This window comes from Microcaecilia unicolor, chromosome 3, assembly GCF_901765095.1.
Source record: "Microcaecilia unicolor chromosome 3, aMicUni1.1, whole genome shotgun sequence".
Taxonomy (NCBI): Eukaryota; Metazoa; Chordata; class Amphibia; order Gymnophiona; family Siphonopidae; genus Microcaecilia; species Microcaecilia unicolor.
This window is the reverse complement of record NC_044033.1, coordinates 11,759,001-11,772,934: the sequence shown is the minus strand read 5'-3', so window position 1 is coordinate 11,772,934 and position 13,934 is coordinate 11,759,001. Positions and strand designations below refer to the sequence as shown.

The 13,934-nt window shown below is 41.9% G+C and overlaps 1 protein-coding gene across 1 annotated transcript in view; it reads left to right on the top strand.

Annotated features, from left to right (window-relative positions):
- Positions 1-13,934, top strand: part of LOC115465345 (lactoylglutathione lyase-like) — a 67,946-nt gene that overhangs the window by 5,406 nt on the left and 48,606 nt on the right. Inside the window, exon 3 of the mRNA XM_030195772.1 lies at positions 7,045-7,185. Coding sequence (XP_030051632.1) covers positions 7,045-7,185 — 141 coding nt within the window. The remainder of the gene's footprint in view (positions 1-7,044; positions 7,186-13,934) is intronic.

Sequence of the window (13,934 nt, the reverse complement as noted above, 5' to 3'; positions counted from 1 at the left end):
ACTATTTGAGATTCTACATGGAATGTTGCTATTCCACTAGCAGAAGTCGGCCCTTGCAGGTCACCAATGTGGCCGCGCAGGCTTCTGCCTCTGAGTCTGACGTCCTGCACATACGTGCAGGACGTCAGACTTGCAGAAACAGAAACCTGCGCAGCCTTCTACATGGAATGTTGCTAGTGGAATAGCAACATTCCATGTAGAATCTCCAATAGTAGCAACATTCCATGTAGAATCTCCAATAGTAGCAACATTCCATGTAGAACCTCCAATAGTAGCAACATTCCATGTAGAATCTCCAATAGTATCTATTTTATTTTTGTTACATTTGTACCCTGCGCTTTCCCACTCATGGCAGGCTCATTGCGGCTTACATGGGGCAATGGAGGGTTAAGTGAGTTGCCCAGAGTCACAAGGAGCTGCCTGTGCCTGAAGTGGGAATCGAACTCAGTTCCTCAGGACCCAAGTCCACCACCTTAACCACTAGGCCACTCCTTCATTGTGGCAAATGTATATTTTGTTTGATTTGTTCTTTATAGAGAATATATGTTGAAGTAACATTTGGGGAGATAAAGGGGAGCTCGAGGTTAGGGGGAAAATATTCAAAAGTTTGGCATGTTGTTCTGTAATGCGTGGGAGTTATGCAGTATGATTTTGTCTGTGAAATTTGCTCAGTGGCACGTACTGATTTTTCAATAAAATTGTTTAAACACATAAAAGAGCTTGTCAACTCTATTCTGTCCTAGTGTTCTTTTAATAAGCTTTTTACTATGTTTTAATGTTCAGTTTTAGAATTTTGATGTAAACTGCCTCGACTCGTGCATGAAAGAGGTGGTATATCAGATTAATAAACGATAAGAGTAGTCTGTACTTTACTCAAAACATATGGTAACTGAGGATGATACCCTTTATAGTTTGACTTATTCAGTAGGGGCAGTATTTTGGGTTATTCAAGAAAAGATGCACATCAGTAAGTATCTGTGTGTGAAGAAGTGTACAAACCTTTTATGCATTAACTGATGGCATAGTCGTGAGCAGTAGTAACCTCACCTAAATGTTTCCTGTGACCATTATCTGTTACTCCCATTCCTCTTGAGGAATTTGGGCCCATTCTTCATATGGAGCAGCGTCAACTCTGTGCCTCTTAAGGGTTTCCTTGCATGAATAACTTTCTCCAGGTCTGATACAGCATTTCAGTAGGGTGTAGCTTGGGACTCTGACTTTGCCAAACCAGAATACTAAGAGGCCAATATTTAAGATCCTAAATGTGCCCTCATATTTTCAGCTGAACGTAGGGCTGAAAATCCACCCAGAATGGGGATCCAAATGTTAAGTCTCCTAAATATGAGTGCCATTCAGTGACCTAATTTAGGAGCCTGGTGCTGAAAATCTGGGCTTAAGCACTTCCACTGTGCCCTATTTTAGGCTTCTTAGTTGAGGAGCCTAGAGAAACTAGGAGCATAATTTTTTGAAGAGTCCAGTTCGGGAACCTGTCTCTCTTAGGCTTGTAGAGCCTTTTAATATCAGCCTCATCTTTTTCTTCATCCATTCTGTAATACATTTAGGTTGCTGCATGACCCATTGTTGGCCCTTCTTCATCTCGTGGATAGATGGCGTGATATTTTTTCTCTAAAATGTTCTGATATAAAGCAGATTCCTGTTTTCAATCAATGATGTCAAACCATACAGGTCATGGTGAGAAAAGCAGCCCCACTCACACTGTATTTCCACTGCCAGGCTTGACTCTTAGGACAAGGCTCTTAACTTTGAAAGGCACTGTTTGTTTATGCTAACCAAAATGGTATTGTAACTGAAAACTTAAAAATTTGACTTACTTGTCCAGAGAACATTGTTCAAGTCATGTGGGTCATCCTGAGCTGGGTAGCAACGTTCTATTAAGAGAGCAGGGGTTTCTTCTAGCTGTCCTCTCATTAACACCATTCCCATTTATTTTCCCGTTCTGTTTAGGCATGAACCTTTTGCATCAACTGGAGCAAGATAGATGTGGAAATCTTTAGTTGTTGGTCTGGACTGCTTTGTGACTGTTTGTTTTGTTTGTTCTATTTGTGTTGAGATGATCCTGCCAAGACTACTCCTAGGTAGAGTCACTGGAATCTTCCAACTTTTGAAGACTTACCGTCAACCTTTTCATAGCAAGAAGAGTACAAGGTGGATTGCAATACTAGCATCAAAACATATGCTTGAAATTATAGCTAAATCCTTTATCCAGCTTCCTGCAGTTCAGTTCCTATTTCTCCACTGCCCCCCGGTTCATAAACATACATATCTATACATCTTGTACCAACTTCCTTCTCTATTATACATAGCATAAATTTCCTTCCATTCTTCAATCAAGTATTCAATGTCTTCCAGAATCGGACATTTTCCGTCACCTCTTATTTTTCAAGGCGAATTGGTTTCACTTTCCGGGGATCATACCTGAAAGTGTTCTATCTGAGACCTCTTTAATCTAAAACCTTCTGAAGTGCCATAAGAAGTGCTTGACTTGATCTCAGATTGGCCCAGTTTATTTGGCTTATGTTGCCCAAATTGTCAGACATAACATTTTAATTTGTACACTGACAGTGAGTGGATGGAGCCCTAAATGTTTAGAAGCGATCTTGTAACATTGTAGGTCCTCTGACATTTCTTTGATTGTGGCATGATGAGCTTCCACTGACTATGATGAATCCTAACTCAGAAACATTTTGGCCCTTATGTAAGAGAGGATGCTTTATCGGTCGGGTAGATTTTCTGTGGATGGTTTATTTGGGTCCCAATAACTTAAGCACCTGGCTCTCTTTAGCCAGTTGTTCTAAGAAGACTCAGGGTTCACTTACTATTTTGCAAACTTATTCTAGATTAGTCTTGTTTGGGCCGATATTCAGAGCCAATTATGCATTTGTTATCTGTAGAATGTCAAGAGTGAAATGGATAATATTGGCCCTCTGGATTATTCAGTGGCCCAGTACTATCCATATAATTGTAGTCTGGGTAAGGACGTCCTTAAAAATGATTCCGATAATGGCTGTATTTAGCTGCTAAACGGATGGTGCTAGTGCAGTCAGTGGGCACTATGTATAGTCTTCACTGCTAGCTGTGTGGATAGTGGTTCTTACTATGCAGGTTAAACTGAGCACTGGAGTTCAAGTTAACCAGGCGACCGTGCCAGCTGAATATTGATCCCATTGTTCCTATTTATACGTTCTGTATCAGAAATGTGGAATTGTTTTGCTATTTAAGAAGAATATACTATACTATTCCTTATTAAACAAGGGTAACATGGTAAGAACGTGAGTAGCTGTTAGTCCACGTAGTAATAAATAGAAACAAAATAAAGGAAAGAAAATAATTGTTTTGATTGAAATATCATCTTATTTTTTTTTTATTTCTATTTATGACTTTTACGGTAAGAACTTGTAATTCTTATTGTTATACTTGGAAATTCACAAACGTTTTTTTTTTTTCTCAGTACTGTCTGTTGGAAGCAATCCTTAACAAAATGCCCCTCCTATTCACTCCTTTTTCAATGTCGCTGCCTGTTCTAATCACTTTTTTATGCTTTGCTCACCTATAGACATAAATTTTAATTCCACTTATTTTGATGTCTGCTGTGCTTGAAAGCCTCTGCATCAATAAATGTTAGTTTATAATGTGCCACAAGCCCACAGTAGACTTTCTTTTAGGAGTTCTAGCATTCTAAGTAGCATGGGAAGTGAGAGTGATGTCCTGAAGAAGTCGTTTATTGCAGAGGTGGAGATAAGCAGTAGATGAATTGAAGTTGCTGTGAAGTAGAGTGTTGTGTTAATGAAAATGGAGTGAAAAGAGTTCAACTTTAGGATGAGAGCGAGAGAGAGAACTGTGCTCTTGAGGCAAGAAGCACCCTCAAGGCCACAGGACAAAGAAAGGGGACCAGTAGGGTCGGAGCCTGAGACTGGGTCACAGTGAAGGTCACTCAAGATCACTGAGGGCTACTCTTGATTGGAGGGGGAGAGGGTCATATGCATCTGTCAAGGATTGACCTATAGGTTGTTTGAGGAGATGAAAGAAGAGGTCATGTGCAAAGGAGTGACCACTAGGAGAAAAAAAATTTACATTCAGCAGGAATGGCTGTAGTTATCATGTTTGACTATAAACAATTCTCTGAAAGTAAGGGTTACACACCGAAACAGGAAGTACTTGTAGTAACATTGAAGATCTTAAGAAAAGAGAGCACCATTGAACGTACCAAGGAGGTTTAATGACAGGAGGCGGCATGAGCCTATCTGGGCTGAAGCCAGTAGGTGGAGTTTGCTGCCATATTGTCCAACACAATAGCAAACTTGTGAGCTGTATATTGTTTTATTAAATCTCTGATGTTTTGCACTCTCTCTGTTAGGAGGGGATTGAGGAGGAGGGATGTGGGGGGGGGGGGGGGGGGTTGGGGAGTTTTTGAGGGGTCTGTGAAGGGGGGAGGGTTAATGTTTTTGTCAGTAGAGTGTCAAAAGGTAAATGAAGGATACTGCAGGATCTTCGGGATTCTCCCAGATCCTCTTATTGAATCTTTAAAAGTTAACTTTTTTTTGGGACTAGCAGTGAGGAAGGAAGAAAAGAGGCTCCCGACTCGCCTGTGGATATCGGCATATAATCTGCATTCTCAGATCCCCTAAAACAGACCTATTTACATTGCTAGCACTTCTGACCTGCCTGTTGCAGTTTCTGTCCTCACCTTTGGTGTATGGCATCTAAACTCCAAAAAAAGGAGCATGAGAATAGCCTTGTGGGAGAGCCCAAAATGTCGGACCGGCCAGCGTCTCCTTCCTTTACCCCGAGCTCAGAATGGAAGGCAAAAATCACTGCAGAGGTGAGGTCAACGATGGAGCACACCATCAGAAAACAATTAAAAACGATTGACAAATTAAATATCATGGAACAAAGATTTAATACCCTTACCACTGAACTGCAAGATGTCCAGAAACGAGTGGGCATAGTGGAGGACGCACTACACGAAATTGCAAAAGACAGACCATATGATGATCACTGCTGCTCAGGTGGGCCCCTATGCAGACATTAGACACACACTCTTCATTTATGAGCACTAGAATCAGCATTTCCCCTTCCCTCGTGGATTAATTCTATCGCCATTTGCTCAAGTTGTGTTCCTTGAAAGGCATTCATGATCTCCCTGCTTCTTTTAAGTTATGTAGATGGGATGCTCTAATCTACATTGAATGGGTTGAAGTCTCCTAACAGCACCACCCCCTTCACTCCCAACTTATGGATATTTATGACCAGATCTCTTTCTAGTTCTTCTTCCATCTGAAGTTGAAATATGTGGACAACACCCACATGGTGCACACTGTTTGCTCCCCTTTCCTCACGTTGCTGCCCCCATGACCCCACTCCATTTCACAGCTTTGATATCATTCTTGACCTAAAGTGCTAGTCTTCCCCCTCCCCCCCTTTTCAATCTCCATACCTCCAAAGCAAATATCTATCTTGATTTTCTTTAACTAGTTTTCTGATTTATACACTGAATGCTAACATTATTATTAAAATGGACTTGGTGAAAATCCACTGTTATTTTTAGGATAAGCAGCATAAAATGTATTGTAATTTTTTAAGATTTTACCAGGTACTTGTTGTCAGCATTCGTTGTCTAGGTATGGTCCCGGGTCCAGACCATAGAGGCTGTGGGTTTCCAAAGAATACACAATCCACACGGGTTTGGATATATATATAGAAAGTATATTGTATTTACATATATAGGCTCACAGCACTTAGTACAGGTAAATATTACAGTGCTGTCGGGTAAATATTACAGTGCTGTATCTGGGTGTGTTTAGATGAGAATCAACGAGAGAAAAGTAAGAATGGGGGGGGGGGTGCAGAGAAAGAGAGAAGTCTTGGGGTAGGGCTGAAGATGTGTGTGTGCAGAGAAAGAGAAAGAGCCTAGGAAAGCAGAGCCATGTGCTCAGAGAGAAAGCTTTGGAGTAGGGCTGAAGGAGAAAGGGGGGCCAGTGCCAGGGGCTCTGGTGGCTGGATATGTGTGTGTGCAGAGAGAGAAAGAAAGAAAGAGAAGCAGCCACCCCAGAGCCATGTGCTCTGACTTTTATATACCTAACAGGCCCAGAGAGGGATCAAGTAACTTCTCCTTCCCAGCCTTTTGTTATCAGCACTTTCCTTTGCAACCTCCAGTTTAATTTCCTGATGTAAGGAAGGTGAGCATTTTCACAGACTCTTTGAAGTCTCTAGTTTTGGAGCCTCTCTGTCTGGCTTTATTATTCTCAGTGAGCCCTGCTCCCAGATGCCCAGAGAGTACAAAGGTATGTTAATTAGGGGTAATCAAGAAAACACAGGGCTAGCAGGCAGCTGGGCACCATTTGGTCCCTTTGCCATCCTCAGGGCTTCCTGAGGGAGGGGGGAGTTATCAGGAGCTGGTTTCATCAATCCTGACATCCAGCCATCCTTACACTTGTGACCTGGATTGGCCTGCTGTTGGAGACAGGATGCTGGGATCGATGGACCTTCGGTCTATCCCAGTTTGGCAATATTTATGTACTAACAGTTGTTTAACCAGGGCTGTGGAGTTGGTGTCAGAAGCAATTTTGGGTGGAATCAGTAAAAATGTACCAACACCAACTCCAGCTTCAAAATAAAAACTGACAACAGTGTATTTAATTAAAAAAAAAAAAAATATATATATATATATATATATATATATTTTTTTTTTTTGTTCAGGTTCTTAGTTCAAACAAGTATATTTTGTGGTCTATTAGTCCTAACTTTGTATATTCTATGTTTCTGTAACTAATCACATTTCTCTTAGGATTTGCTATACGTAGTCTGAGTTAGGTCACACAGTAGAAAAATAGGAGTCGGAGCCTGAGCTGAAGGTTTGGTATACTGACTCTACAGCCCTCAACTATTTCACTGTAAATGCAGGGCCTAAAAACCGTCATGTATTTACGGTAGCTAGTTTGACACTTTGATTAAATTGCAGTATATAATCTATTACTGTAAAATGGATTATTCCGTTCTAATTGTTCCTTTTTTTTGTTTGTTTAGACTGCTTCAAAAGTTGGACTTTCCGTCAATGAAATTTTCCCTTTATTTCCTGGCTTATGAGGATAAGAAGGATATCCCGAAAGATGTAAAAGAACGAACTGCTTGGACATTTTCCAGAAAAGCTACAATTGAACTGACACAGTGAGTGAGAATTCTGATTTTTGTGCTGACTTGCTTTATTGGGCTACATTTATTTATTTATTTGTTACATTTGTATCCCACATTTTCCCACCTATTTGCAGGCTCAATGTGGCTTACAATTTATCTGTCATGACTTATGTCATTTCAGAATACATATACAATTGGTAATATATAAAGAACATGAATGCTAAATAACAGTCGAATAAAAAGAAAAAAAAAACCCCAAATGGTATAAAAATACAACTTGGAATGCCCTCCCGCGGGAGGTGGTGGAGATGAAAACGGTAACGGAATTCAAACATGCGTGGGATATGCATAGAGGAATCCTGTGCATAAGGAATGGATCCTCAGAAGCTTAGCTGAAATTGGGTGGCGGAGCAGGTGGGGGGAAGAGGGGGTGGTGGTTGGGAGGCTAGGATAGGGGAGGGCAGACTTATACGGTCTGTACCAGAGCCGGTGATGGGAGGCGGGGACTGGTGGTTGGGAGGCGGGAAATACTGCTGGGCAGACTTATATGGTCTGTGCCCTGAAAAGGACAGGTACAAATTCAAGGTAAGGTATACACATATGAGTTTGTCTTGGGCAGACTAGATGGACCATGCAGGTCTTTTTCTGCCGTCATCTACTATGTTACTATGTTACTAAAGAATAACACGATTCCATGCAGAATTTGAAAGTGTAGCAAGATTCCGTGTAGAACCTCAAAGAGTAGCAAGATTCTAGAATTCTAAATTCAAACATGCGTGGGATATGCATAGAGGAATCCTGCGCAGAAGGAATGGATCCTCAGAAGCTTAGCTGAACTTGGGTGGCGGAGCAGGTGGGGGGAAGAGGGGGTGGTGGTTGGGAGGCGAGGATAGGGGAGGGCAGACTTATACGGTCTGTACCAGAGCCGGTGATGGGAGGCGGGACTGGTGGTTGGGAGGCGGGAAATACTGCTGGGCAGACTTATATGGTCTGTGCCCTGAAAAGGACAGGTACAAATTCAAGGTAAGGTATACACATATGAGTTTGTCTTGGGCAGACTAGATGGACCATGCAGGTCTTTTTCTGCCGTCATCTACTATGTTACTATGTTACTAAAGAATAACACGATTCCATGCAGAATTTGAAAGTGTAGCAAGATTCCGTGTAGAACCTCAAAGAGTAGCAAGATTCTAGAATTCTAAATTCAAACATGCGTGGGATATGCATAGAGGAATCCTGCGCAGAAGGAATGGATCCTCAGAAGCTTAGCTGAAATTGGGTGGCGGAGCAGGTGGGGGGAAGAGGGGGTGGTGGTTGGGAGGCTAGGATAGGGGAGGGCAGACTTATACGGTCTGTACCAGAGCCGGTGATGGGAGGCGGGACTGGTGGTTGGGAGGCGGGAAATACTGCTGGGCAGACTTATATGGTCTGTGCCCTGAAAAGGACAGGTACAAATTCAAGGTAAGGTATACACATATGAGTTTGTCTTGGGCAGACTAGATGGACCATGCAGGTCTTTTTCTGCCGTCATCTACTATGTTACTATGTTACTAAAGAATAACACGATTCCATGCAGAATTTGAAAGTGTAGCAAGATTCCATGTAGAACCTCAAAGAGTAGCAAGATTCTAGAATTCTAAATTCAAACATGCGTGGGATATGCATAGAGGAATCCTGCGCAGAAGGAATGGATCCTCAGAAGCTTAGCTGAAATTGGGTGGCGGAGCAGGTGGGGGGAAGAGGGGGTGGTGGTTGGGAGGCTAGGATAGGGGAGGGCAGACTTATACGGTCTGTACCAGAGCCGGTGATGGGAGGCGGGACTGGTGGTTGGGAGGCGGGAAATACTGCTGGGCAGACTTATATGGTCTGTGCCCTGAAAAGGACAGGTACAAATTCAAGGTAAGGTATACACATATGAGTTTGTCTTGGGCAGACTAGATGGACCATGCAGGTCTTTTTCTGCCATCATCTACTATGTTACTATGTTACTAAAGAATAACACGATTCCATGCAGAATTTGAAAGTGTAGCAAGATTCCGTGTAGAACCTCAAAGAGTAGCAAGATTCTAGAATTCTAAATTCAAACATGCGTGGGATATGCATAGAGGAATCCTGCGCAGAAGGAATGGATCCTCAGAAGCTTAGCTGAAATTGGGTGGCGGAGCAGGTGGGGGGAAGAGGGGGTGGTGGTTGGGAGGCGAGGATAGGGGAGGGCAGACTTATACGGTCTGTACCAGAGCCGGTGATGGGAGGCGGGACTGGTGGTTGGGAGGCGGGAAATACTGCTGGGCAGACTTATATGGTCTGTGCCCTGAAAAGGACAGGTACAAATTCAAGGTAAGGTATACACATATGAGTTTGTCTTGGGCAGACTAGATGGACCATGCAGGTCTTTTTCTGCCGTCATCTACTATGTTACTATGTTACTAAAGAATAACACGATTCCATGCAGAATTTGAAAGTGTAGCAAGATTCCGTGTAGAACCTCAAAGAGTAGCAAGATTCTAGAATTCTAAATTCAAACATGCGTGGGATATGCATAGAGGAATCCTGCGCAGAAGGAATGGATCCTCAGAAGCTTAGCTGAACTTGGGTGGCGGAGCAGGTGGGGGGAAGAGGGGGTGGTGGTTGGGAGGCGAGGATAGGGGAGGGCAGACTTATACGGTCTGTACCAGAGCCGGTGATGGGAGGCGGGACTGGTGGTTGGGAGGCGGGAAATACTGCTGGGCAGACTTATATGGTCTGTGCCCTGAAAAGGACAGGTACAAATTCAAGGTAAGGTATACACATATGAGTTTGTCCTGGGCAGACTAGATGGACCATGCAGGTCTTTTTCTGCCGTCATCTACTATGTTACTATGTTACTAAAGAATAACACGATTCCATGCAGAATTTGAAAGTGTAGCAAGATTCCGTGTAGAACCTCAAAGAGTAGCAAGATTCTAGAATTCTAAATTCAAACATGCGTGGGATATGCATAGAGGAATCCTGCGCAGAAGGAATGGATCCTCAGAAGCTTAGCTGAACTTGGGTGGCGGAGCAGGTGGGGGGAAGAGGGGGTGGTGGTTGGGAGGCGAGGATAGGGGAGGGCAGACTTATACGGTCTGTACCAGAGCCGGTGATGGGAGGCGGGAAATACTGCTGGGCAGACTTATATGGTCTGTGCCCTGAAAAGGACAGGTACATAAGTACATAAGTACATAAGTAGTGCCATACTGGGAAAGACCAAAGGTCCATCTAGCCCAGCATCTTGTCACCGACAGTGGCCAATCCAGGTCAAGGGCACCTGGCACGCTCCCCAAACGTAAAAACATTCCAGACAAGTTATACCTAAAATGAGGAATTTTTCCAGTCCATTTAATAGCGGTCTATGGACTTGTCCTTTAGGAATCTATCTAACCCCTTTTTAAACTCCGTCAAGCTAACCGCCCGTACCACGTTCTCCGGCAATGAATTCCAGAGTCTAATTACACGTTGGGTGAAGAAAAATTTTCTCCGATTCGTTTTAAATTTACCACACTGTAGCTTCAACTCATGCCCTCTAGTCCTAGTATTTTTGGATAGCGTGAACAGTCGCTTCACATCCACCCGATCCATTCCACTCATTATTTTATACACTTCTATCATATCTCCCCTCAGCCGTCTCTTCTCCAAGCTGAAAAGCCCTAGCCTTCTCAGCCTCTCTTCATAGGAAAGTCGTCCCATCCCCACTATCATTTTCGTCGCCCTTCGCTGTACCTTTTCCAATTCTACTATATCTTTTTTGAGATACGGAGACCAGTACTGAACACAATACTCCAGGTGCGGTCGCACCATGGAGCGATACAACGGCATTATAACATCCGCACACCTGGACTCCATACCCTTCTTAATAACACCCAACATTCTATTCGCTTTCCTAGCCGCAGCAGCACACTGAGCAGAAGGTTTCAGCGTATCATCGACGACGACACCCAGATCCCTTTCTTGATCCGTAACTCCTAACGCGGAACCTTGCAAGACGTAGCTATAATTCGGGTTCCTCTTACCCACATGCATCACTTTGCACTTGTCAACATTGAACTTCATCTGCCACTTGCACGCCCATTCTCCCAGTCTCGCAAGGTCCTCCTGTAATCGTTCACATTCCTCCTGTGACTTGACGACCCTGAATAATTTTGTGTCATCGGCGAATTTAATTACCTCACTAGTTATTCCCATCTCTAGGTCATTTATAAATACATTAAAAAGCAACGGACCCAGCACAGACCCCTGCGGGACCCCACTAACTACCCTCCTCCACTGAGAATACTGGCCACGCAATCCTACTCTCTGCTTCCTATCTTTCAACCAGTTCTTAATCCATAATAATACCCTACCTCCGATTCCATGACTCTGCAATTTCTTCAGGAGTCTTTCGTGCGGCACTTTGTCAAACGCCTTCTGAAAATCCAGATATACAATATCAACCGGCTCCCCATTGTCCACATGTTTGCTTACCCCCTCAAAAAAATGCATTAGATTGGTGAGGTACAAATTCAAGGTAAGGTATACACATATGAGTTTGTCTTGGGCAGACTAGATGGACCATGCAGGTCTTTTTCTGCCGTCATCTACTATGTTACTATGTTACTAAAGAATAACACGATTCCATGCAGAATTTGAAAGTGTAGCAAGATTCCGTGTAGAACCTCAAAGAGTAGCAAGATTCTAGAATTCTAAATTCAAACATGCGTGGGATATGCATAGAGGAATCCTGCGCAGAAGGAATGGATCCTCAGAAGCTTAGCTGAACTTGGGTGGCGGAGCAGGTGGGGGGAAGAGGGGGTGGTGGTTGGGAGGCGAGGATAGGGGAGGGCAGACTTATACGGTCTGTACCAGAGCCGGTGATGGGAGGCGGGACTGGTGGTTGGGAGGCGGGAAATACTGCTGGGCAGACTTATATGGTCTGTGCCCTGAAAAGGACAGGTACAAATTCAAGGTAAGGTATACACATATGAGTTTGTCTTGGGCAGACTGGATGGACCATGCAGGTCTTTTTCTGCCGTCATCTACTATGTTACATATTGAACATGGATTGCATATTAAAATTAAACAGTAGTGTAGGAAGAGAGTAAACCTATCGTTAAGTAAATGATGGAGATGGCTACTTTTCCTTTACTTTAGTTCTTATTAATCGCAAACATATCCAAAAAGAATTCAGTGCGATTTGTAAAGAAAATTGAATATATCAAAAGATTAAATTATAACACAGATAAGAATAAAAGAAACGGCTCATACCCTATCTTTACCTAATACATATTTTGAAAACAAATAAGTCTTGCAAAACATTCAGTAGCAGGAGATGATCCCTTATTTGAGTTGGTAAAGTGTTCCACCATTTTGCTGATAAATATGGTAGAGTAATTTCATGTCATGTCTTGAGTAGAGTGATGTGGTAGCCGCGTTAGTCCACTTTTAAAGGTAATCAATAGAAGTAAAATAAAACATAGAAAATAAAATAAAATGATACCTTTTTTTTTTTTATTGGACTAACTAATAAAAAAAAAAAGTATTGTTAGTCCAATAAGAAAGGTATCGTCTTTTGTTTTATTTTATTTTACTTTGATTGCTGTAATGTCTTATATCTGATTCCAAAAACCTCTTGGTGATGGAAATGTTAAGTTCAGATAATTACCCGCTAACCTCCTATTCTTATAATTAGGAAATAAAATGCAGCTCTTCAAATGCTGAGTAAACCAAAGTACATAACTTAAAAATTCTCCTTGCCTCCACTGGAAGCCAGTGTAATTCAACATACAAAGGGGGTCAGTCTTTCATATTTAGTTTTGAATAGAATCAGTCTAGTAGCTACATTTTGCACAGTTTGTAATCTCTTCTTTACTAAAGTACTACAACCCACGTATAAAACATTACAAATCTTCTCTGCGATAAATCTAAGATTGTACCAACGTTCTAAAATTATCCTTATTAAAACAATGATGTACTTGTCTCAATTTGTTTAGCACACTAAATGCTCTTTTAACCGCAACCTGAGACTTTTTGCAGGAACAAATGCTTATCCATTACAACACCCAATATTTTTAATTCTGATTCTACTTTAAAATAAATACTATCAAAACATAGTCATAATTTAGAAATATCAATATGGGGAGCAGTTATAATTAAATATTTTGTTTTATCCCGATTTAGCTTGGCACATAAGCAGACTGCCCATCTTTCTACTAAAACAATACTTTGATTAATATATTAATTTAATATCATCCTTGCCTTTAAAAAAAACAAGAAAATATAATGTAATATCATCCACATAAGTGAAAAAAATATCCTCCTTTTCCAGAAAAAAACCCAGGGTAGACATTAAGAACATTAAATAATATTGGGGATAGGGTGGAACCTTGTGGCACCCTGCTATCTACTTTCCATTCATCTGATGCAGCCCCAGTCATACTTGAGGATCTATACCTAAGAAAGCCTCTCATCCAATCTAGCACATGGTCACCAATACCAAAGGAGCTCAAAAGCTCCAAAAGAATTTGATGATCCACCGCATCAAGTGCGCTGGATAAGTCAAATTGCAATATCAATGTATGTTGACCCAAAGTCATATATTTTCTAATCTCACTTGTTAGAGTACCCAGTAAAGTCTCTGTACTATAACTCCTTCTAAACCCTGACTGATTAGGATATAATAAACTTTCTTCCTTTGATGGTTCAATGAAAGCTGCTGTGATTCCTTGCTTTGGTAATAACACAAGCAGTCAGGATATCTTCTTGTGAAGCTTGGAAAGAATACAATATGT